Source organism: Heterodontus francisci, chromosome 18 (genome assembly GCF_036365525.1).
Source record: "Heterodontus francisci isolate sHetFra1 chromosome 18, sHetFra1.hap1, whole genome shotgun sequence".
NCBI classification, from domain to species: domain Eukaryota; kingdom Metazoa; phylum Chordata; class Chondrichthyes; order Heterodontiformes; family Heterodontidae; genus Heterodontus; species Heterodontus francisci.
The window spans coordinates 76485815-76511771 of record NC_090388.1 but is presented as its reverse complement, the minus strand read 5'-3'; the positions used below and the strand labels follow the sequence as shown (position 1 = coordinate 76511771).

Sequence of the window (25957 nt, the reverse complement as noted above, 5' to 3'; positions counted from 1 at the left end):
GAGAGCAGTGTATGGTATTTGAGAGCAGTGTACGTCTGTACCTGTACACCGGATGCACCTGGAGTGCGACCTAGGGCTGCTCTTACGGCGCCCCAGCGGGTCGAATGGTGGCGTGGGGGCAGCGTAAAATTGAGCGGGAGGCTCCGGGAGGACTACCCACACTGCTCCTGCCTCTGGTCAACTTTACAGCGGTAAAGCCACTTTTAACGGCCACTTAAGGGCCCTCGCCCGTCTCCATGGGTATTTTATCCATGACAAGTGGGCATGCTGGAGACGTGAAAGGACGCCCAGCGATAGCTGCCAGCCTTTCCGCGCCTCGGGGTGGGGGCATGGCAATCGGGCACAGGGTGCCGATTGAGGGCCGCCCCCGTCTCCCAACCTACCCCTGGGACCCAAGACAGCCCCTTCACCCCCACCCCCCCCCCAAACGACCACTCCAGCCTCACCCGGGAAGGACCGATCTCTCTGGTGAGGCATGCCCAACTTAGCTTCACTCATGGATCCATCTGGTTGGCTGGGCTGCAGACCCAGCAGTGGCCACCACTCCCAGTGGTGCTGCTGGAACGAGGAGCTGCCAGCCCACTGATTATTCGGCCGCTCACTGAGGCGGGACCTCCTCCCTCAAGCAGGTGGAAGTCCCGCCTCGAGACAATTTAAGCCCGGGGACCCGTAAAATACGGGTCAGATCCCCGGGCTAAGCGGAAGCAGGTTCGCCACCAACTTTATGTTGGTGGCAAATTCCCGTCCGCCTAAGGTAAAAACCCAGCCCCTAGTTTCCGGACCGGTGACTGTAGGGATTGTGCCTAGTTTGCCTGTGGACGGGGTCGACCTGCTCCTAGGTAATGATCTGGCGGGGGTGAACGTGGTCGCCCCCCTAGTAGAGATAGACCGATCGCAGGAGGTCAGAGAGACAGGGCAGTGGCGGGAGATGGACTCCTGCAGTTTCACGGAATGTGTAGTGAATCAGGCCATGATCAAATCAGCTCCCCCAGAGGAAACTGAATTAGCACTGAGGCAGATGACCAGGTCTGTCTGTCTGAGACTTTATTTGGAAAGTTAGGAGACCCTGGGAATGAATTAAATGGATTTTACCTAGCTGAGGCTCAGCAAGCCGACTCAGTATTGCGAGATAAAAACAAGAAATGCTGGAACCACTCAGCAGGTCTGGCAGTATCTGTGGAAAGAGAAGCAGAGTTAACGTTTTGGGTCAGTGACCCTTCGTCGGAACTAGCAAATATTAGAAATGTCAAAGGTTATAAAGGAGAAGGTGTAGATTGGAAAAGGCCACATAGCTGACTAAGAGGTCATGGAGCAAAGGCAAACAATATGTTAATGGTGTGTTGAAAGACAAAACATTAGTACAGGTAGGGTGTTAACGAACTGAAAATTGAGCAGCAGCAAGTACAAACATGAAAAAAACAGTGGGTAAGCAAACTGAACAAACTACAATGAAATGAAATAAACAAAAGAAAAAAAATGTAAAAAAGAAAAAATAACTAAAAATAAAAGTAAACTGGGGGGCCAGTCATGCTCTGAAATTATTGAACTCAATGTTCAGTCCGTCAGGCTGTAGTGTGCCTAATCGGAAAATGAGATGCTGTTCCTCGAGCTTGCGTTGATGTTCAGTGGAATACTGCAGCAAGCCCAGGATAGAGATGTGAGCATGAGAGCAGGGGGCGGGGAGGGGGGGGGTGGGGGGAGTGTTGAAATGGCAAGCAACCGGAAGCTCAGGGTCCTGCTTGCGGACTGAGCGGAGGCGTTCCGCAAAGCGGTCACCCAGTCTGCGCTTGGTCTCCCCAATGTAGAGGAGACCACATTGTGAGCAGCGAATACAGTATACTACATTGAAAGAAGTACAAGTAAATCGCTGCTTCACCTGAAAGGAGTGTTTGGAGCCTGGGATAGTGAGGAGAGAGGAGGTTATTGGGCAGGTATTACACCTCCTACGATTGCAGGGGAAGGTGCCATGGGACGGGGACGAGGTGGTGGGGGTAATGGAGGAGTGGACCAGGGTGTCGCGGAGGGAACGATCCCTTCGGAATGCTGACAGGGGAAGATGCGTTTGGTGGTGGTGGAAATGGCGGAGGATGATCCTTTGGATATGGAGGCTGATAGAGTGGAAAGTGAGGACAAGGGGAACCCTGACACGGTTCTGGGAGGGAGGAGAAGGGGTGAGGGTAGAGGTGCGGGAAATGGGCCGGACACGGTTGAGGGCCCTGTCAACAACAGTGGGGGGGAATCCTCGGTTGAGGAAAAAGGAGGTCATATCAGAAGCACCGTCATGGAAGGTGGCATCATCAGAGCAGATGCGTCGGAGACGGAGAAACTGGGAGAATGGAATGGAGTCCTTACAGGAGGTAGGGTGTGAAGAAGTGTAGTCCAGGTAGCTGTGGGAGTCGGTGGGCTTATAATGGATATTAGTAGACAACCTATCCCCAGAGATGGAGACAGAGAAATCAAGGAAGGGAAGGGAAGTGTCAGAGATGGACCATGTAAAGGTGAGAGAAGGGTGGAAATTGGAAGCAAAGTTGAAGGGTCACTGACTCGAAACGTTAACTCTGCTTCTCTTTCCACAGATGCTGCCAGACCTGCTGAGTGGTTCCAGCATTTCTTGTTTTTATTTCAGATTTCCAGCATCCGTAGTATTTTGCTTTTATTTCAGTATTGCGAGAGTTAGCAGAGGCTACCCAATCTGAAAGTGAAGCGGAGGGAGTCCCGGATTGTTACTATTTAAAGAATGAGATACTGATGAGGAAATGGAGTTCTCTTCACAGACCTGAGAGCAAGGAGTGGACAGTAGTTCACCAGTTAGTGGTGCCACAGAGGTACTGGACAGAAATATTAAGAAAGGCACATGAGAATACAGTGGCTGTACATGCCGGTATACAAAAGACCAAAGCCCGCATAAGACAGCAGTTTGACTGCCCAAAACTCCACAAAGATGTGGTGGAGTACTGCAAGTGTTGCAACATGTGCCAGGTTGAGGAGAAACCCCAACCTATAGTGAAATCTGCACCTCTCAGTCCTCTCCCGGTGTTAGGAGGACCTTCCGGCAGAGGGCTGGTGAACTGTAAGTGACCCCCACCGAGAACAAAAGGGGACAGGCAGGCACAAGGCTGGCAAGAGGTTAGACAGAGAAGGGAAAAAGGTGACCATGAGGGCAGGTTAAAGGAAGTCCAGGAAGAATCCCAGATGAAAACCCCTACTGTCCGGTCAGCCAACCCCGACATGTGAAAAGTTAGACCCCACATCCTGCTACGTAAATGTAGACTTTAGAAGCACCCCACCAGAGTTGCTAACAGCATTTACAGAAACCTGCAGAGACAAAGAATGACCTCTCGGGGACTCAGAAACCGTGAGGGTGATGCCTCACCTAGTCAAAGTGCCGAAACGGAGTGCAATTGAGTCTGCACAAATACCTGCAGGCAGGAGTGTCCCAGAGAACAAACGGGAGGTGAACAAAGAATCCTTCCCCACAATCAATGAAAAAGGGAATCACCCATCCCCCCTGAAGTCAAAAGCCTTTGCATGACTCAGCAAAGCACTGAAAGAGAGTTCAGGATAGACCTGCCCACTACTGACTCCCTTGGAAAAAAATTCCAATTTAGGGCTAATTAAATCTAACTTTCCCTCTCTCTCTTTCCCCCCCCCACTTGGCACACCTCAACAGGAACAAAGACCCTCGGCAGGTATGGCAATTAGGCAAACTGAAGAAAAACTTCCCCAAAGAACCACATGGTTACTGGAATGCCAAAAAGGGGGCAATTAAAGCAGCACTGGCACCCAGAAAAGACAGGCAATTTTAATAAGCTTTAGAATTTATGAATGAATGGAAATGAATGAGATAAATGCATGTTTTTTTTCCTGTGTCTTATATATTTTCTCTCGATTCTTTTAATGAATTATGCTTTTCTCAAATCACATTTCATTCACCTGGGTGTGGAGGTATCATGCAGGCCCTCACCTGACCAGAATGAGGCACATTAACTTCACCACATGGATATTAAATTTCAAATTGTTGGGAAGAAGAGAAGGCCTGTGACAAGGGGTTGTCAGGCTTCTGGCTGGAAAGACATTTTTGCATATTAACAGACAGTGGTTGGAACAAAGCAGCTATCCCCTGCTCTAATACAATCCAGAAACAGACATGGTCAAACCAGTTAGTCACATGACTAACCTGCTTGGCAGTCTGGGTTTTTTTTCTGAATAGTACAGTTTGAACTAAGGTTCTGCAGAAAGCTGTTTGCTCCTGGATTGAAAAGACCTCTCCTGTCTGTTCCCATCTCTTTCTCATGGAATTCCAAAACCCACTGAAGATGCATGAACCCCAACAGAGAAAAGTCTCCTACAATGAACAAGGTTTAAGAAGAATACTGGGCCCCAACGAAAAGCAAGTTTTACCTGCAATCAAGGACTCTACTGTAAGCTTGAAGAACCCAAACAACAAGTCTTCAGATATTGCCTCAAACATTTCCACTTTATTTTTCTTCTGCTCTTTTCTGTCTCTATTTGCATTGGTGTATCGCTTATATATTGCTAGCGTGGGCATGTCGTGTATCCGTAGGCGTCAACCGAATTAGAGTTTAAGTTTAATAAATTTCAACTTTTCTTCCTTAAACCTAAGAAAGCCTGTTTGTGCTGGTTTCTTTGTCTTATAATTGGAAAGCGGTGAACAAGGATTCACCAATGGGGAGCTAAAAACAGTGTTTAAAATTAAACCCTGTTACAGTAAGACCAGGTGAAGGCTGAAAGGGAACCCGAGATCTCTTTCTCACCTGGTCATAACAGAGACAGTCACCCCGCCCATTGTATTGCTTTCTGAAGAAGCTTTTAAAAAGGGGGTGTTTGGGAAGCTATCTGGGAAGGACAGATGATGTTGTGGACAAACTGAAGGAGTCTAATTTGAAATTGGCCAACAACAAATTCCATTATTGACAAAGCTGACGAAAATGGAAACCAGCAGCTGGACAGATGATAAAACTACAGGCATGGATGTGCTAACAATGGAAGCTGACAATGTGTTGTGCAGGGCAATGACGTTAGATGAGTTGGCCCTAAAATAAAGATGAATTAAAATGTGTTGGAGTGAATTTTTGCCCCATAATAATGGTACGTATCTGTGTAGAAGTTGCATTTTGTGGCTAGAAGGGCCTGTTAATTACCTTAGATGGTAGAAGAGAGGGTGTGTGAAATTTATAATCATGAGAATAAAATGAAGAGAAACATGGAGGTGGAACATGAAGGGTCACCGCTAACGTGTGACTGTTACTCAGATGGGTTCCATGGGAAGCTTAGGAGTACCCTATATGGGAGATCAGAAAGTTTCTCTTCGGGCTGGAGGAAAGGGACACACGCTGACTCAGACATTTAATTGGCCATTGATATGTAGAGGGAAGAAAAGGGGAAATATACTGTGATGACAGGGAGTAGCTGGGGTTCCGAAACTGAGTGGTGTCCCCAGCTAAGCAAGTGGGTCATAGGATTGGAATCTGAGCAGATTAAGACATTGGGTATGTGGCGCCTTTATAATTGGATAATGAGGTTTTGGTTGTAAGCCAGAGATTGGCTTAGTGGGTTTGATAGTTTTTTGATCCATAATAGGGGTATAAAAAAGGGGTGATTGAATGAAAGTGCATGTGATTCTGCAGTTGTTTAGCCTATGCATACATGCTGTGTAGAGTCTGTACTCTGAAGAAATAAAGACCTTCACTTGAGAAAGGAAGAATTGTGTATGTAGCTACTTTTGATACTTCAGCCCCAGCAACCAAGAGGGTTATCTACATTCAGAGTCACCGCCTAGGCTGCAATCAACTCAATACGGCAAGACTTGAGTTAAGCTTGTGTGTGAAGTTAGTCAGTTTTAGTTCGTATAGCAATGTAATAGACAGCAATTGAAATATTCATGCTTACGTTTATTTAAATGGATGGCTTTATGCCAAAGCCATGGTCTTCTTTTCTCAGCCATGCAGAAACAGTTCCGTCTTCCCCAGTAGTAGGGTGTCAAAGGTACTCATTCACAAGTAGCATACAGGCACTGGTTGTTGTGCAGTAGTAATTAGAAGTTGCATTTATATATGTACACCACCTTTCATGACCTCAAGATGTCCCAAAGCACTTTACAAGCACTTCTGAAGTGTAATCACTCTTACAATGTAGGAAATAATATCTAAATATAGGTAAGTATCAATATGACTTTTTGAATGTTTCTACTTTAATAATACTTTCAGAATGTGATCCGCGATAAGTGCCCAAATATTAGACCAGGCTCACCTTGGGAATGAGATTGACATTCCTGTTCGATAGCATGTTAGTTTGATCTCTAGCCTATATGTTTGGGGAGTGATCTATAAAGTTCTGTTTCACCAGCAGAGATTTGGCTACTATCTGACACAGGCCTATGATGCTATTTTCTTACATTTCAAGAATAAACAGCGCTGAGTTCATTGTTGCATCACACTTGAATATCTTTTCAAAACTTTATACTTGTCAAACTTGTCTCTCAAAGACAACTTCCTTCGGAAACCATCTGGAGTATTATTTTCAAGCGATCTGTTTTTAAATACCTAAAGATGAATGAACCTGACAATTGGACTCATCAATCATTGGATAACGCAGCTGAAATTTGCATCTGTCCAAATTGCTTAATCTGTTCAAGACTCCAGAGCATTATTAAAAGTAGCATTTGGTGGCATTGTAATGTGTTCTACTTAGTGCACAACTTAGCAATTCGCTACTTCCAAAGTTTTTTAGTCTTCGTTCATCTGCTGTTAGGCTGAGCTGTCAATCTGAAGATGCAGTGATAGATTCAGCAAGTATAGCCCCAAGGTGTGGCATTTCTGTTTTACGTCCATTGTCACAATATTCTCGACAGAGGGGTTTTGGCTGATCAAATTCCTTGCCTATCAGTAACTCTTTAGGGTGAGTGATTGGGACAAATGGTACCATAGGCTTGGGTGCAACACTTTGTAGTGAAATTGCCCTTATCTTGCCAAGTCTGTTCTAAGTCTACTGTGACTTTAATAATTCCCAAGATCATGCAGAAACCTCAAGCAATGAAACATTTTGACAGAAAACTTAATTCACGAATCTTCCCAATAGAACATGGTTGTAGCTTCAATGTGCAGAGAAAACACTGTGTGGATTGTGCATTGAAACACTTGAATTAGCAACTTTTCCCCTGCCTCCTTCTCTTCTCCTTCGGAAAGGTGCTGGCCGCCAGGTGGGGTGCAATTCCACGGAATCCTAAAATTATCATCAGGTCTTGTGGGAAAAGCCTGCAGTGGTGTCTGCACTATGTGAATTGTTATGAGTGCTTCCATTTTTTTATTACATTTTGAAGATTATGTTTTAAAACTGAAAAGGAGTCCATAGATTTTTTATTTTTTACAAGGGTCACTGAGAGGTCTGGATTGTAAATAGTTACTGGAAGGCACCTGTCTTCAAATAATTACCCAGCAGGGATTGTTTTTGACCTGAGGAAAGATGTTTACGAAGAAGTGACAGGTCAAGATATATAGGGGTCAGGAGGCTTGACTCTTCTGACATTGTTTTTGGTTTCGCTTTGGACAGTGAGTTGGGATATGGACAATGATTTGAAAAGACAGATGGAGAAAACTTGCCAAGGGAGCAGAGCCCCAGCTCAGTCTCTTCCAGCTCTTTGAAAAAGCCTGCCAGTTTTCCATCTCTTGAGAAGCTGAGAAGGAAGGGTAAGAAACTGCCTGAAACCCCTGTTACTGCATTTTTCCTGGAAAGCCTGCCCAAACTGATCTTCAAAGTTGCCTGACAAGAACTGTCCTAGCAAGATCCCAGTCACAGCTGTCTACATGTATTAGGGACGCCAAACCAGAAAAGGACTTCTGACATCTTTTCATACCATCTCTTTTTTTTTCTTCAAGTTAGTAAATGTTCTGGCCAACATTTTTTTTGTACTAGAGCCTTAAAGAGTAAATCTCTTTATCTTTTCAGCCTTTCAACCAGTCTGTGTGTGAGAGAGAGGGGCTAAGGTAAAAAGGGAACTTCTATATTTTGATCTGTGTGTTTATGCTTTGTTTCATTACTGGTTAAGACTTGTTTTATAATAAACTTATAATTTTGTTGTTTATTCAAGAAACCTGGTTGGTATGTTTTATTCTGGGATAAAAATAGAGTCTATGATTGACCTTATTGGTAAGTGGGGAAAAATTAAATTATATGTTGTGACCTGTGGAGAAGTGGAACCAGAATAAACAGTGCACTCCTCCCGCCTCGGTCGTAACAGGACTGAGTGAAAATGAACCACAAACTGCACATACAGGATTGTTGCCGCTGTACTGGGTTGTCCTAAGGGCTTTGCTCTCGCCATGAGCTGAATGTTATACATGTTTTTCATACTAATTTTCTCACTTCCTCTCTGCTGAAGGCAATGATTTCCTGCTGAGGTCCTATTCCACTGGCCCCAATCGTCCTCTGAAATTACACCAAGATGTCCATTATTCTCTTGTATGCCTGCTATTTGACTGTGTGCTTGGCATGTTAAGGATAAACAGCTAAGTTTACTTACCTGGGGATAAGCAAGATGGAACTGGGAGAAAAGCTGCAGGAATGTGTTCCACAGTGCTACCTTGTGGTCCAAGCCTGCAACTACATTGTGACAGTTTATAACAAAAATGAATGGGTAGTGTTGACATAACATTTAAATTGGAAAAGTTGACACAAAAGTGTGACCAAAAACTTTGACAACAATGAGTGTGTGTGCAGAAGCTGTTTATAATACATAAACAATAAATGTTTTTGTGTTTGTTAAAGTTATGACTTTTATTCACAGGAACCATTTAATAAAAGAACGAAGCTGATTGGGTGCAAACAAGTTAAAGCAACAAAAGATGCAACGCGATGTTCCAAATAATTATGCTCATCAAGCTATCGACAATCAAAGTGGGCTGATGACATCCTACCCACCGTCCCAGCAGACTCTTTGGGGACCTAGTGGGCTGCCTTCATCAAATCACCAGCCCTGGGAAGTCACTTGTGGATCTAACTATTCTGCAAACGAATCAGCACCAATCTATCCACATGACGATGCTGATCAGCTTGCTTATCCTTCAAATGAATTATCATCTTCTTGCAGTGACACCACTCTTTATCATTCGTACCTACTGTCTACACTAACTGGAGGTTCCGAAACTAAAACTAGACTCCATCCTGCCTATTCAACGTCTCTGACTACTGAAAGCCAACCTACTTGTTTTCAAAATGGATCAATGTGGTCAGATCCATCGTCCATTAGAACTCGTTCCGAGTTTGTACCTTCTCAAAACAGCTCAAAGTGGTGGAGCCAAAAGGCCCTTCGAACCATTAGGAATTTTGCACCATATCAGAGTCCCACTTCTGCTGGTGTGCAACCTGGAACCCCGGGTTCTCTCGCTGCTTGGGTCAGATCACCTCTGCTAAACCACAGGATATGTCCCACTTCGGAGCAACTTCCAAGTTGGTCTGATAGTAAGATGGCTTTTGCTGCTAGACCTGCTGAACATTGCTGGAATAACCGCGCATGTACCAATTATCAAAAGGTCCCTGTTCATGAATCTTTTAGCCACACTGTTAATCAGCAATCTTCCAACGTAGGCTATCACAATTTGAACCCATTTCAAAGAATAAATACTAAAGTTTACAAAAAGTCCATTGACCACAACATGTTTGAAACTGGCCAGCAGAGAGAAGGAATGCAGGCGCTGCGAAGGGACAGAATCTCAGCTCCACAGGCATCAACTGGTAAACAATTTATGAAACTGGGCCAAGAGGAAGCACTTGGCAACATGCATGGAACAATGGCAAGTGGAGACAGACTTAGTACTCTGAATGCTGGCCAGGACTGTTCAATTTCTGCTTCTGTTCTGCCAACAGATGCTCAAAGTATTAATAGCACAACTTTTCAACATCACCGAATGGATTGTGAATCCACCTGCAGAAAACAAAGCATTTCCAATATGCACTCTCCGAAGCATTCTCAGTCTTCAAGGAAGAGAAAATCTCCAGATGTACTGAGGTTTCTTGCAGAACTTACAAGCAGAGAACTGAAGGCCTTGATTTTTGCATTTGACATTATGGAAAAAAGGAAAAGAACAGCAGCACGGGTTAATCTACTGTCACATGAAATGAATGTATCACAGCAAAATCCTGCAATGGTGCAACCTTGTCAATTTACAGCACAGAATGCATCATGTGAGGATATCACTACAATGCCTCAAAGATCAATCGATTTGATGAATGGGCATGTAGAAATCCTCGATTCCTGTCCTCCAACAGTACTTCCGAGCCTACAGAAGGATACAGGGGCTGAATGGAAAGGAGACAATTTACAGATTTCTCATGTTAACCTGAACACAAACCCAACTAATTATTCAAACTTTAAGGATCTGAGCAACACTCCATCTATGAGAGATCACTGTGCACAATGCAGAGAGATGAACAGCAAACGTGGTTTTCCAACAGAAGGTGTGCAACAAGCTTTAGCTCCCCATGTGGTAAATCACCAACATTGCCATTCAGTGACAGAACAAAACGGCCCATCTCTCCAAGCTCCTGAAGAGAAAAACCGTGTTTGTCATGATGATGCAGGGGCTTCTTATTCCCATGCCCACTGTGGGGGGTTAGGTGCTGAGTGTAACATACAAAATTATTCAGATAACTGTTTAAACTCCAGCTCAGAGAGCCCAAAAACATCAGCCTCTGTACCTTTTAATCCCAAATATCTCGGATCAAGCCAACAAAATGATCATTCAGTGCAGTCACTAGATGCCAGAAATGCAAATGACATTAAACAGACAGATACTCCAGTGCTCAGGACAAATGCGTCTCAGCATGATGAACAAAGTCTAAAAGAAATCGAAGCGTTATATGATATGTTGCAAACTTCATACGTAAATAAAATGAATGGTCGTGCAAAACGTCAGAAGATGGAAATCTCTTCAACCACGATTCAAACATTTTCATCTGAATTGGGCCAAACGAATACCACGTCTATCAGTGCTGTACAGTCACCTCATGACAACCATGCTCCCCAGACGACTGACTGCCAAGATAACTGCTGTCCGAGTGCAGGGTGCTCACCTTTTTCATCACAGAACACTACAGTAACGCAACAAGTTGCAGAATTTGAGCAAAATGAATGTTCGCCACAAGTTGAATGGAATGTGTCAAACTCTTCTACTCCCTCTCATTCAAGAGCTCAAGAGAACCAGAGTGCAGAAATTTCTCCTTCATTTGAGATTTTTAGCAATAAGAAAAATGCAGCTCCCTTTGCACAATCAGAAGACAAAACTGAAAGGTCATTGATACGACTTCTACTTACAAACTCAATAGATCATGTCAGCTGTGCAATTTTTCCAACCGCCACCAGATCACATACCACAGAATCAGCTGAAATACCCAAGTCCTCATCTTCAAATGAAGAATCAAGAAACCTGCAATCTCCAGACAAAATAGATGTTACGTCCTCTCCTCAAAGCGTAGCAGCTGAGCAAATCACAGAGGGATTCCTCATCAATGAATGCTCTGCAACTTCTAAAGGCTTCCAGAAGAACCTGACTTTAACATTAAAATCTGAAGAATTGCGGAAAGCGCAAGTAGCTACTGCTAACAAAGGTGCTCACTTGACAAATGCAGGATCAAATGAGCAAATGAGTGATGTTTCAGTTTCACCTTCAGAGGATTTTCCTGAACAACACTTTGTCTTCCCTGCTGCATCTGCCAAACTGTCTGGTGGTCAGTCTAACCTTGTTGCCCGTACAGTTGATAACCAATGTCTGGCAAGATCGGATTGTAAAACCAGCAGTGGGGTTTCTGCAGAAATCCATGTGGAAAATAAATCTCCACCCTCTGACGTTTACACTACAAAGGACAATGAAATAAGTAATTCATCCCCAGAAAAAGTTGTTGAGGAGCTAGAGTCAGTACCAAACTCTGAGGGGCTTTCAGTAAAGGAATCAGATACCTTAGAATTCATTTTACGTTCTTTAGGTATTATTCCGGAAGACAATGGGGAACAAAGTGCACAGATTCTGACTTCATTGTCTCCTGGTGTAACCAGCACAAAACAGAGTGTGGTTGTCTCTTCGCCGGTTGATCCTTCCTGTACAGAATTAAAGCAGAAGCCAGACATAACTCTACCGTCATTTAATACAGGAACTCGGAGTGAAAAGCAGAGAGTGGTGGCTTCATTTGGTCCTCTTTCTATAGTGTCCAAGGCAACCAGAGACTGTTCAAATGTTGCTTCATTTAGTACTGGAGAAAGCCAACAGATTGGGAAGGTCAACACAGCAGTTACTCATTTACAGGATGACAAAACAACCTCTGCAGTTAGTAAACTGGAACCTGATGGAGTAAATCGATCAGTTTCTGTTTATCAGCCTAATCTTCAGGTGAATGGTGGTCAAAATCCAGTGGTCACTGTGGCGCTGACTGGTGCAGAGGACAATTTGCCCTTGCAAACAACTGAATTTCCACACGCAATGGCCTACTTGGTCAGTGCTTCAGTTCCAGTGTGCGTAGGAGGCGGCCAGCAGGTCGAAGAAAACTTAGCCAATCGTCTAGTTGGTGCTGAAATAGCACGGCAACAACACCCTGTTGCAGCCAATGCTATTCAATTAGAAGATGAAAAGTTGCACGATGCTGCAAGTAGTAAAGAGAACAGTTCTTCGATTAGACTCATCAACCCATCAAAATTAAGTGGGCTTGTCTCATCTGTTTCCAATACAGCTTCGGCTCTGTTGGTTGAACCTTGGTTGATTAAACAGGGTCAAGACGCGCAGGAAACCGTGTCTCCGTCTTCTGCAGAGGGTGGTAATCAACTGAACAGTCGACTTTCTTTACCCAGCAGCACATCCTGTATGCAGTTGGTACGTTGCACACCGTTAATAAATACAGTTGCCAATCAATGTTCTGTGGGTTTGGGTGGAAAGTACTCAGTTTGCTCAGGTATTTCATCTCCTCGTGAAGTGTCAGAAATAACTGTTTGCTCAGGTATTAATACGTCCAATCTAAACGTAGTCAGGTATAAGCAGTATGTAGCTGATGGGTTTTTTGATTCACGTAAAGATTTAAGCAAGCAGTTGAACACAGTTCCCCAACAAGAAAGTAAAAACAGAACCTATGAAATGCCTATTTCAGTGACCCAACACAGCCGCGAAAGTCTAATGTCGAGCAGTGAGGAAAGCTTTGAAAAGCCAGTGGACTCTACTCAGGCAGTGATTGCCAGCAGCACAGCAGGAATTGAACATTTATCGAGCTGTGGTGCATCAAGTAGCATTGATGGTATTACTTCCAACTCTCTTCATGTGATGCAAGATGATCTGCCCTCAAGAGTAAGAAGACCAAAATGTACAAAACCAGCTTTGGGAATTCATTCTTTCCCTCAGAGAAGCGACAGGGAAGTAAACCCTGCTGGTCTGACTGTTGGGCAGGCACCACTTGCAGACAAGTCCCTGATACAAACAGAAACACTTAATGGCTGCACAGCAGTGGCAGTCTCTAAAAATGCTGACATGGATTTCCCATTGGGGATTAGGATCACCTTCGTCTTTTCACTTTCAGAACATTGGGAACACTGGAAAGTCATAAATAGCCAGAACCTCATTTCAAATTCTTTGGCAACTACCGGTCAAGAGCTTCTGAGATCCTTTGGAAAAGTGAGCAGTTTCTCTGCCAACCAAATGGAACGGCACCCAAATGAGATAAATGGACCACTTGGAGCTGTAATGGGAGCTGTTTCAAATTTGGAAGCTAGTACGTGGAGAGACCTCGTTGCTGATTTACCTCACAGCCAAAGTATTGTGCCTTTCACAAATGAACCTTCGACACCGCTGGCTGATACAATTACTTGCAGCACTGTGGCTAATCATTCTGAGACTGCTTTCTGTCCAGAAGTAGATTTGAATAAAAATGCTATGGGTGCTAAGCATGTGAGTGAAACAAATGCACTTGTTTCGACAAACATCTCCGAGTTACTGTCCCGAAATGCATCTTGTAATGACAACCCAACTGAGGCAAAAAACACCACAAGTGTGCAAAGGGAAGCATCTGATCTCTGTCGTTTGAATTCCAAAGAGATGATGACTCAGAATTTTTTCAGCAAAAATAAATTCCACAGTGCAACTGAGTTGGAAATGACTACTGAGTCCATTTTACGGTTCTGGTCTCCTTCTGGAGAAGGTACAGAAACACACCATCCAAATCTGAAGACAGAGAAAGGATTAAATTTTGAGCATGGCATAGAATGGATACACAGTGGGCTTGAACTGTATACAGTAGCAAGTGCAGCGGAATTGAATAAGAACATGCACAAGAATGCAATGCATTGTGTCCATTTTGGATTCACTGCAACTGTCGATGGGAGGCAACTTCATAGAGAAAAATCTCATCCAAAAAGATTGTATAACCGGTGCAGTGGAGCAAAGGTCATTGTGTGTGAAGAATACAAACCTGAGCTGGTGGAGAGCACCCTGAGCTCCCTGACTGATGAAGACAGCATGGGTAATTGGACTGATACTGCTTTAAGTAATGCATTGCTGGAACCCTACGTACCAAGAGTGTGTCTCCAAAATAGCAGTAGCCAAATGACCAGTCAACTGGAGACCGAAGTATATGGGAGCAAGCAGGTTGAGGCTGGTAAAACAGAGATAACTGTACCTGCTATGAAGGTGAATAGCAGGGGGAACAACCCCATTAACAGACTTGATGAGACTGAACTCATAAATCACGCCAAACAATATCCTGAAGGTTCAACTCAACCTTTCAATGGTCAAGAAAGCCTGAACAAATGTGAGATGAACATGGATTTCAGTAGTGAAATAAAAATTAAAGTGCTTGAGCACCAAGAGCTCAACAATGTTCTTTCTGAGTTGTCCAGTGTAAAACCAAAGGATTTAGTACTCAGACCAGAATCTGAAGTCACAGATGAAACTTCAGAATTTGAAAGCCCAGGAGCCCATTACAAGACCTGTAGGAACTGTGACAATAGTCATCTGGATGTTACACATGAACAAATGGAAACCTCAGCAACAGAACCTTCTTCGGACACATTAAACTTTGCATCTCTGTCTCTCAGCAGAGTTAGAAACAACTCAATGCTAATGTAGGCCTCTGTCACTAAACTAGCTATGCAAAAAGGTATGTGCAAATCCAAACTGTAAATGTTTTAGGGAGTCTCTTAGAACCTTCAGTCTGCCATTGCTGCATCACAAACATTTGCAACAAGCAATGTGACTATTAATGTTAGATGGTGTTTTTGCACCCAAGAGATTTACAGTTTAGGGGTGCAATTTTCAGCACTTTCTGGCATCTTAAATTGTGGTGAGGGAGCCAAGTGTAACGAGACTTTAGGGAGAAACAAAATACAATGGAAAGTGTTTAATAAGGAATGAAGGTCAAGACTCTTGAACCAGACCCGCATATTGTGAAAAACACAAAAGTGGAAAAAGAAGACCATCACGCAACTCCTCCTTTATTAACTGATAAACATAGTTTAAAATTGCCTCAGAGCTCTTAAGTAGAGTTCTGTATGAATATATAAGCCAGATAGAAAGTGTAGGGGGGTACTTAAAAAAAAGTCATTAAGAGAGTGAAGAGGGGACGTGGAAAAACACTGGCGAGCAAGATAAAGGAAAATCCCAGGGAAAGAGTAGGGCCCATTAGAGACCGAAGTGGCAATCTGTGTGTGGAGCCGGAGGACATAGGTGAGGTACCAGAGAACTGGAGGACAGCAAATGTGGTACCATTATTGAAGAAGGGTAGCAGGGACAAACCAGGTAATTACAGGCCAGTGAGTCTAACATCAGTGGTAGGGAAACTACAGGAAAAAGTCCTGAGGGACAGGATTAATCTCCACTTGGAGAGGCAGGGATTAATCAGGGATAGTCAGCATGGCTTTGTCAGGCAGAGATTGTGTCTAACAAACTTGATTGAATATTTCGAGGAGGTGACTAGATGTGTAGATGAGGGTAAAACAGTTGATGTAGTCTACACGGACTTCAGTAAGGCTTTTGATAAAGTTATGCATGGGAGATTGGTTAAGAAGCTAAGAGCCCATAGGATCCAGGGCAATTTGGCAAATTGGATCCAAAATTGGCTTAGTGGCAGGAGGCAGAGGGTGATGGTCGAGGGTTGTTTTTGCGATTGGAAGCCTGTGACCAGTGGTGTACCACAGGGATCGGTGCTGGGACCCTTGCTGTTTGTAGTGTACGTTAATGATTTAGACGTGAATATAGGAGGTATGATCAGTAAGTTTGCAGATGACATGAAAATTGGTGGTGTCCTAAATAGTGAGGAGGAAAGCCTTAGATTACAGGATGATATAGATGGGCAGTGCAGTGGCAAACGGAATTAAATCCTGAGAAGTGTGAGGTGATGCATTTTGGGAGGACTAACAAGTCAAGGCATGGATGGTAGGACCATAGGAAGTACAGAGAGGCCTTAGTGTACTTGTCCATAGATCACTGAAGGCAGCAGCACAGGTAGATAAGGTGGTTAGGAAGGCATATGGGATACTTGCCTTTATTAGTCGAGGCATAGAATATAAGAGCAGGGAGGTTATGATGGAGCTGTATAAAACACTAGTTACGCCACAGCTGGAGCACTCTGTACAATTCTGGTCACCACACTATAGGAAGGATGTGATTGCACTGGAGAGGGTGCAGAGGAGATTCACAGGATGTTGCCTTGGCTGGAGAGTTTCAGCTATGAAGAGAGACTGAAAAGGCTAGGGTTGTTTTCCTTAGAGCAGAGAAGGCTGAGGGGGGACCTGATTGAGGTATAAAAAATTATGAGGGGCATTGATATGATAGATAGGAAGAAACTTTTTCCCTTAGCAGAGGTGTCAATAACCAGGGGGCATAGATTTAAGGGAAGGGACAGGAGGTTTAGAGGGGATTTGAGGAAAAAAATTTCACCCAGAGGGTAGTTGGAATTTGGAACACATTGCCTGAAGGGGTGGTAGAGGCAGGAACCCTCACAACATTTAAGAAGTATTTAGATGAGCACTTGAAACGCCACAGCATACAAGGCTACAGGCCAAGTGCAGGATGGCCGGCACAGACACAATGGGCCATTGGTCCCGTTTCTGTGCTGTATAACTCTATGACTCTAACCTGCATTACTTAACTGTGCTGATAACACTTAGAAATTTTATTACCAAGATACTCAAAGGAAATGGCATTTTCAAGTCAATTATTTTTGAACCAAATGCTGCCACATATACAATACAATATTGAGAAAGAGACTTCTGTTTAATTATAGCAGAATTTGAAGGTTACAGTTGGATCTCCTGTGGCTTTGCCTATGGAAAGTCAGGATAAAACAACTTTCCCTCAGAGAGCATTGGACCTGCTGTAGGTAGCGGTTTAGGATCAGGACCTTCTAGAGAAGTAGTTCTCAAACCTTTTTTGGTTTAAGGACCCTTTTTCAAATGGGTAATAATCACGGACTCCCCATCTAAATTATAATAACTATATAATACTCATAATATGAAAGAGCAGCATGTAATGTTTTAACAATGCTTTTCAGTGAGATGAGAGTACCTGCTTCTCACTGCAGTCTGTTTATTCTTGACAGGTGCTCGGAGAGGGCAGGGGTCTAGGAAGGGCCAGGGACCTGGGGAAAAGCAGGACTCTGGGGGTGGGGGTGTGTGGTGGGTGGTTCAGGAGCCCAGAGAAAGCAAGAGTCTGGAGTGGGCAGGAGCTAAGGGAAAGCAGGAGCCCGGTGGGGGGGAGGGGGGGTGCGGGGGTTAGGAACACTGGGAGATGAAGTGCCCAGAGAGGGCAGGAGCCTGAGGGGAGCAGGATCCCAGGGAAAGGAGGTGCTGGAGAGTGCAGCGCACAGAGAAAGCAGTAGGGTGCAGCAGGAACTACTGGGGAAGAGAGCAGAGTACTGAGACAGCAGAATGCGAGAGAGCACTGGTTGGACAGGAACGATCACAGAGGGGAGCAGAGCATGCCTCTGGCCATGGCTTTCTCACCTATTCTTGACCATGGCACCCTGGGAAATCATTGATGTCGCCCGGCCATCAGGCCGACCCTGCTTTGTGGACTCGAGGGAAGGTCTTGAACCACAGTCCGCTGTTCGAGAGTTCTGGAAGCTCCATCTACTGGTAGAATAGTGCTGCTACATAGATGGCAGTGTCAGGAAATGGTGATGATCAAATTAGTAAATGCAGAATCAGAGGATGGTTACAGCACAGGAGGAGGCCATTCAGCCCATCAACCCCATGCTGGCTCTCTGCAAGAGCAATTTAGCTAGTCCCACTACCCCACCCTTTCCTCGAGGCCTGCAATTTTTTTCCCTTAAGTTATTTATCCAATTCTCTTTTGAAGGTCACTTTTGAATCTGCCTCCACCACACACTAAGGCAGTGCATTCCAGATCCTAACTGCTCACTGCGTGAAAAAGTTTTCCTCATGTTGCTTTTGATTCTTATGCCAAGCACCTTAAATCGGTGTCCTCTAGTTCTCACTCCTTCTGCCAAAGGGAACAGTTTCTCTCTAACAACTCTGTCTAGACCCCTCATGTTTTTGAATGCCTCTATCAAATCTAATCTCAGCATTCTCTAAGGAGAACAACCCCAGCTTCTCTAACCAATCCACATAACTGAAGTTCCTCATCTCTGGAACCATTCTCATTAATCTTACCTGCACCCTCTCTAAAGCCTTCACATCCTTCCTAACGTGTGGTGCCCAGAATTGGACAGAATTCTCCAGTTGAAGCCAAACTTATAAAGGTTCATCATAAGTTCCTTGCTTTTGTACTCTATGCCTCTATTTATAAAGCCCAAGATCCCATTTGCCTTTTTACAAAATTCTCAACCTGCTCTACCACCTTCAATGTTCCTGCGCCCCCTTTAAAACTGTATCCTTTATTTTATATTGCCTCTCCTTGTTCTTCCTACAAAAATGTGCACTTATCTGCTTTAAATTTCATTTGTCACATGCCTGCCCATTCCACTCAAAGTCTTTCACTGCCTCATCACTGATAACTATGCTCCAATTTTTGTGTCATTTGCAAATTTTGAAATTGTGCCCTGTACACTCAAGTCCAAGTCATTAATATAGATCAGGAAAAGCAGTGGTCGTCGTACTGATCCCTGGGGAATCCTCCTGTCCAATAAACAACCATTCACCACTACTCTCTGTTTCCTGTTACTTAGCCAACTTTGTATCCTTGCTGCCCCAGTCCCTTTTTATTACATGGGCTTCAACTTTGCTAGTAATCCAATTACAGATTGCAAATATTTTCAGCTGAATAGTTTTGTCACAGTGCTGCTCAGCTGACTTTGAATTTAAGATGGCCATTCATTTTTGGTCTTGTGTCAGAAAGCATCTGTACCTGGAAAATGTTTTTTCTGCTCTCTAATCCAAAGGGCAAAGGCAAATACCACTATGTCTCAAAGCACTTCAAAGCCAATTAAGTACTTTTGAAGCGTAGTCACTGTTGTAATGTAGGGAATGCAGTAGCCAATTCATGTACAGTGAGGCCCCAAAAACAGGAATGAGGTAATGATTATAAACTCTGTTTTAGTGATGTTGGCTGGGGATAAATATTGGCCAGGACACTGGGGAAAACTCCCATGCTGTTCTTTGAATAGTGCCATGGGATCTTTTACATCCACTTAAAGGGCAGATGGGGCTTCAGGTTAATGTCTCTGCTGAAAGCAGCACCTTGGACAGTGCAGCACTCCCTTAGTACTGCACCGGAGTGTCGAGATTTTGTGCTTAAGTCTCTGGAATGCTATTGCTACTAATATTACGGCCTGAAATGAATTACTTAAACACAGATCAAGATATGAACCTGGGGCATTCCTGGTCTCAGTTCGCTCTGGGCAATTCAGATAATGCATTGAGGGGAGGTCTTTACTGCCTTTTGTTTTGATAACCAAACTGGGAGAGTACTTAACACTGAAAATATTACCACCACATTTACCAACTTAGATCCTAACACCAGCCCTTGTAAAATTGGTCCTGCTACATTTTAGTTCAAAGTGTTTGTTTTGTCTCCAGCATTGTCTCAGGGTTAGCAAGAACAACTTGCATTGATATAACATCTTTAATGTAGTAAGATGTCCTCAACCCTGTTAAAGCATTTGTTTTGTCTTCAGCAATGTGTCAGAATGAGCAAGACAGTTAGCAACTTGCATTTGTATAGCACCTTTAATGTAGTAAAGTGTCCCAAGGCGCTTAATAGGAGCGGAACCAGACAAAATTTGACACAGAGCCACATAAAAAAGATCATAGAACAGATGACCAAAAGCTTGGTCAAAGGCGAGAGCAAAGTACTGCGGCTGCTGGAAATGTGAAATAAAAACAGAAAATGCTGGAAATACTCAGCAGGTCTGGCAGCATCTATGGAGAGACAAACAGAGTTAACGGCCGGAATTTTACTCTCGTCGGAGGGGAGCCGTCCACCAACCGAAAAGTCGGAAGCGATCCCACCTCCGCCAGGCCTGGGGATCCAGACCGCATTTTACGGTTCCCAGGCCCTTAATGCACCACTGGGTGCGGTGGCCACTGCTGGGACTGCAACCCAGCTTCAGGATGAAGACGAAGGACGGCCTTGGAAAAGAGGTACGTTTTTGGGGACTCGCTGGGGGTGATCAGTCGATCCCCGGCAGGTGATCGCAAGGGAGGTGCGGTGGAACATAGGACTTAGGAACAGGAGTAGGCCATTCAACCCGTCGAGCCTGTTCTGCCATTCAATAAGATAATGGCTGATCTGGTTGGGGTCTCAACTCCACTTTCCGATTTGCCCCCCAAAACCCATAAATGTTGATGGTGGGGGAATTCAATGATGGTAATGCCGTTCAATGTTAAAGGGAGATGGTTAGATTCTCTCTTGTGTGGGGGGAGCATGTTGGGCATTGGGGTGGTTGGGGCAGCCCTCCGTTGGACGCATGGTGCCCGATGAGGAGGGCCCCCCCATCCAGACCGTCAGAAGGCTGCCTACTTTTTACAGGTGGCTTTTCTCTGGTCTGGGCCGCCCGCCAACCAACAGTAAAATTCCCATGGCGACGGGCGGAGGCCCTTAAGTGACCGTTAACTGGCCATTTAAGGGCCTTGCTTGGCTTGGGGTGGGCGGGCCGTTTCTTGCCGCTGCTGCCCACATAAAATGTCAGAGGCAGGAGCGGGTCGGGAAGGGCCTCCCAAGCCTCCCACTCCATTTTATGCCCCCCCCCCGTCACCATCCCGCTCTTTGGGTGGGGGGGGGGGGTAAAATTCCAGCCAACGTTTCAGGTCAGTGACCCATTGTCAGAATTAGCTTGGTCAAAGAGGTAGGTTTTAAGTTGCAACTTACACATAGATATTCCATAGGATTACATGGTATTTCCAGTGCAGAAACAGGCCATTTGGCCCATCAAGTACATGTCAGTGTTTAGGCTCCATTCAAGCCTCTTCACACCCTTCTTTATCTCTAACTCTATCAGCATATCCTTCTATTCCTTTCTCCCTCATGTGTTTATCTAGCTTCTCCTTAACTGCATCTGTGCTAGTTGTCTCAACTACTTCACATGGTAGGAGTTTCACATTCTAACCAATTTCTGGGTAAAGAAGTTTCTCCTGAATTCCCTACTAGATTTATTAGTGACTATCTTATATTTATGGCCTCTAGTTCTGGTCTTTCCTCGAAGTGGAAATACCTTCTCTACAGATACCCTATCAAAATTTAATCCTAAAGACCTCTATTAGGTCACCCTCAGGTCTTCTCTTTTCTTTCGAAAAGAGCCCCAAGCTGTTCAATCTTTCCAGATAGGTATAGCCTCTCAGTCCTGGCAAATCTAGTCTCATTCTGTAAATATTTTTTGCACCTTCTGCAGTGCCTCTATATCCTGTTTATAATATGGAAGCTAGAACTGTTCACAGTACTCCCAGTGAGATCTAACCAAGGCTCTATACAATTTTAATATAACTTCTCTTCTTTTCAATTCTACCTCTTTAACAATGAACCCCACTGCTTTATTTGTCTTTTATATAGCCTTGATAATTCGAATCAGTACTTTTGGTGATTTGTATATCTGTACCCCGAGATCCCTTTACTCCTCTACCCCATTTAAATGCTAATTTACCAAGGAGTATGTGGTCTCTTATTCTTCCTGCCAAAATGTACCACCTCACACTTTTCTGTATTGCAGTTCATTTGCTCTATATAAGAACATAAAAACATATAGAGTGTAGAAAGATAAAGAAGTTTGGGGAGGGAATTCTGGAGCTTAGAGCCTAGAGAGACGAAGGTACAGCTGTCATTCATAGAGCAATTAAAATCAGGAATGTGCTAGAGACCGGAGTTAGAGGAACGCAGAGATCTCAGAGGGCTATAGGACTGTATTGGTTACAGAGAAAGGGAGGATAGCAAGCACACAGCATGCATGATTATGGAAAGGGATGCAGCTTCGTAAAATGTGTAGGCATCCTACTCTCACCTATAAGAATCTTATCCATTTGTTCTTAATGGTTACAGGTCACTAAGGAAACAGCTAGAATGTTCAGTCTCTGAAACCACAAATCCAACTGGATATGGCTTGGCATGTACCTACAAAATCTCCAGCAGAAGCCAACAGAAGGGACAATTGCCTGGGAAGTTTTGCATGTGTTTATTGTCACCTCTTCTGCTCCACCCATCACTGCACAACACTCTTAAATGTTCTCAAGGTGTTGCTGACTTTCAAAGAAAACTACCGTGAATATGCAAAGAACAAAAATATACAAGAGTTTTCCCTCAAATGTGAGAGTTTATGCAAATTGTGCAATCTGGGAAAACTGTACCAATTTTCCTACTTGAAAGAGAAAAATGTCATTACTCATTAGAATTGATGATGAACTGTGAGGTTTTGGTATAACAGGACTTGTATTGTGAGCTCTGAGCAAATGATGGTGACCAGTACTTGTACAGCCCTACCACTGAAAAGATTCATAAATATTAAAGATAGATGAATAAAATTGTTTGTGTAAATGTAAAGGCAATGTTTGTCAATGATCAATGATTGTCTGGAATAAACAATATTCATGTTGTATTTCTGTTGTGAAATGTAATGATTTTAAATATTAACAAATACAATTACAGTGTTTGACCTCCAGTGTACAGATTGAGCAGGCTAAAATGATATGATCATATTTTGGGAAATACTGACATGAAAACTGAAGAAAATGTCAATTGCACATATGAAAATAAGTATATATGGGAGGTGAATTAATAGGGAGAAGGTATCCATAATAAAAAGATAAAAAAATAAATTGCAAAAGGGAATTGGATAAATACATGAAGGGAAAAATTTGCAGGTCTATGAGGAGAGAGTGCAGGAGTGGGACTAGTTGGATAACTCTACCAAAGAGCTGGAACAGGCATGATGGGCCAAATGGCCTCCTATGCTATATAATTCTATGATCCTATGAAACAAGGACAGAAGGTGACACACAGTTGCTCCAACTTTTTACAATTTATATCAATGACTTAGATGAGGGGGGGGCGATGGCTTGGTAGCTAAATTTGCAGATGACACAAAAATAGGTAGGAAAGTATGTTATGAAGATAACATACGGAGCTTGCAGACTGATATAGATAGGTTGAATGAGTGGACAAAAATCTGGCAGATGGAGTATAATGTGGGAAAATGTGAAGTTGTTCACTTTGGCAGGAAGAATAAAAAAGCAGAGTATTTCTTAATCAGAGAACAACTGCAGAATTCTGAGGTGCAGAGGGATCTAGGTGTTCTAGTGCATGAGTATGCAGGTACAGCAAGTAATAAAGGAAGTTAATGGAATGCTATCCTTTATTACGAGAGGAATTGAAAATGAAAGTAAGGATGTTATGGTTTAGTTATACAGGGCATTGGTGAGACCACATCTCGAATGGTGTGTGCAGTTTTTGTTTCCTTATTTAACGATGTAAATGCATTGGAGGCAGTTCAGAGGTGGTTTTCTAGGTTGATATCTGGAATGAGCAGGTTGTCTGATGAGGAAAGATTGGACAGACTGGGCTTGTTTTCACTGGCATTTAGAAGAGTGAGGAGACACTTGATTGAAGTTTATAAGATCCTGAAAAGTCTTGACAAGGTGGATGTGGAAAGGATGTTTCCTCTTGTGGGTGAGTCCAGAACTAGGGGGCACTGTTTTAAAACTAGGGGTCGCCTTTTTAGGACAGAGATGAGGAGAAATTTTTTCTCTGAGTGTTGTGAGACTTTGGAACTCTCTGCCTCAGAAGGTGGTGGAGGCAGGGTCATTGAATATTTTTAAGGCGGAGGTAGATAGATTCTTGTTAGGCAAAGGAATTGAGGGTTATCGGGCGTAGATGGGAGTGTGAAATTCGGAACACAAACAGATCAGCCATGTTCTTATTAAACGGCTGAGCAGGCTCGAGGGGCCGAATGGCCTCCTTCTGTTCCTAATTCGTATGTTCATATGTATCTCAGATTTAAACTAATTGACAAAACTTCCTGGGGGGCGGTGGGGGAAATAAGGAGAAATGTTTTTAAGCAGCAAGTCGTTATGATCCAGAGTGTACTACCAGAAAGGCTAGTGGAAGCAAATTCAACAGTAACTTTCAAGAAGTAATTGGACAAATAATTGAAAAGGTGAAATTTGCAGGACAATGGGGGAAGTAGGACTAATTAGAAAGCTCTTTCAAAAAGTCTGCACAGACACAATGGGCCAAATGGCCTTCATGCCTTTTGATTCTATGTCCTTACAGCTAACACAAACCTTTCTGCTATTCAATCAAGGTTTCCTTCTTAAGTCTTTATTTTCATTGCGAGGGTGTTTTTGATTGTAATTCACTCAGTTGCAGTATTAATTTTGCTGCCTGCTAGTCATAACACACCCAAGTGATTCACTGATGTCCTATCTGGTCTGGCCTATATGTGACATTAGCTCTACACTACATGGTTGATTGGTAATGCTCAGTTGTAAGCACTCACCATAAATGTGAGTAGCAACCAAGACATCATATCAGGATGAGGCTAAGTTAATCTCAACCTGGTTAACCCTGGAAAGTGTTCCTCACAGCAGCAAGGCAGGAGGCCCAAGTCAGGAGAGAGCTGTCACACAGACTATTCAAGCAACAACCTGAAATAATGGTAGAATCATATTTATTAACACAAAAGTCCGAGTGTATCAAGCCTGTGTCCTCAGTACCTTGCTCTATGGCAGCGAGGCCTGCACAACGTATGTCAGCCAAGAGCGACATCTCAATTCATTTCATCTTCGCTGCCTCCGGAGAATACTTGGCATCAGGTGGCAGGACCGTATCTCCAACACAGATGTCCTCGAGGCGGCCAACATACCCAGCTTATACACCCTACTGAGTCAGCGGCGCTTGAGATGGCTTGGCCATGTGAGCCGCATGGAAGATGGCAGGATCCCCAAAGACACATTGTACAGCGAGCTCGCCACTGGTATCAGACCCACCGGCCGTCCATGTCTCCGCTTTAAAGACGTCTGCAAACGCGACATGAAGTCCTGTGACATTGATCACAAGTCGTGGGAGTCAGTTGCCAGCGTTCGCCAGAGCTGGCGGGCAGCCATAAAGACGGGGCTAAAATGTGGCGAGTCGAAGAGACTTAGCGGTTGGCAGGAAAAAAGACAAAAGCGCAAGGGGAGAGCCAACTGTGTAACAGCCCCGACAAACACATTTTTCTGCAGCACCTGTGGAAGAGTCTGTCACTCTAGAATTGGCCTTTATAGCCACTCCAGGCACTGCTCCACAAACCACTGACCACCTCCAGGCGCTTACCCATTGTCTCTCGAGATAAGGAGGCCAAAGAAGAAGAAGATATTTATTAACCAATGCCCCTGATTCCTTTGTCAGCATCCTTGGGCATATCCTGTTCCATTAGCAGCACAGACTAGAGGTGGAGGGACACTGATCTGCAGTTGGGTGGCAGCAGCCCATAAGTCCCTGACTTCATAGCTACAGGCCAATTAAGGTTGTGGAAACCCCTGCTGATCTTC

The 25957-nt window shown here is 44.0% G+C and overlaps 1 protein-coding gene across 4 annotated transcripts in view; it reads left to right on the top strand.

Moving 5' to 3' along the window:
- The window catches only part of LOC137379735 (uncharacterized), a 102606-nt gene extending 79621 nt beyond the window's left edge, over positions 1-22985 (top strand). For 2 of the 4 annotated variants that reach the window (XM_068051038.1, XM_068051036.1), the window contains exon 2: positions 8804-17643. In XM_068051038.1, the coding sequence (XP_067907139.1) occupies positions 8862-15113 (6252 nt within the window). In that variant the 5' untranslated portion in view covers positions 8804-8861 and the 3' untranslated portion in view covers positions 15114-17643. Of the gene's footprint in view, positions 1-8803; positions 17644-17770; positions 20585-22472 lie in introns of those variants that run through there. The other 2 variants (XM_068051037.1, XR_010976897.1) reach the window with 2 other exon arrangements.
- The last annotated feature ends 2972 nt before the right edge of the window (positions 22986-25957 follow it).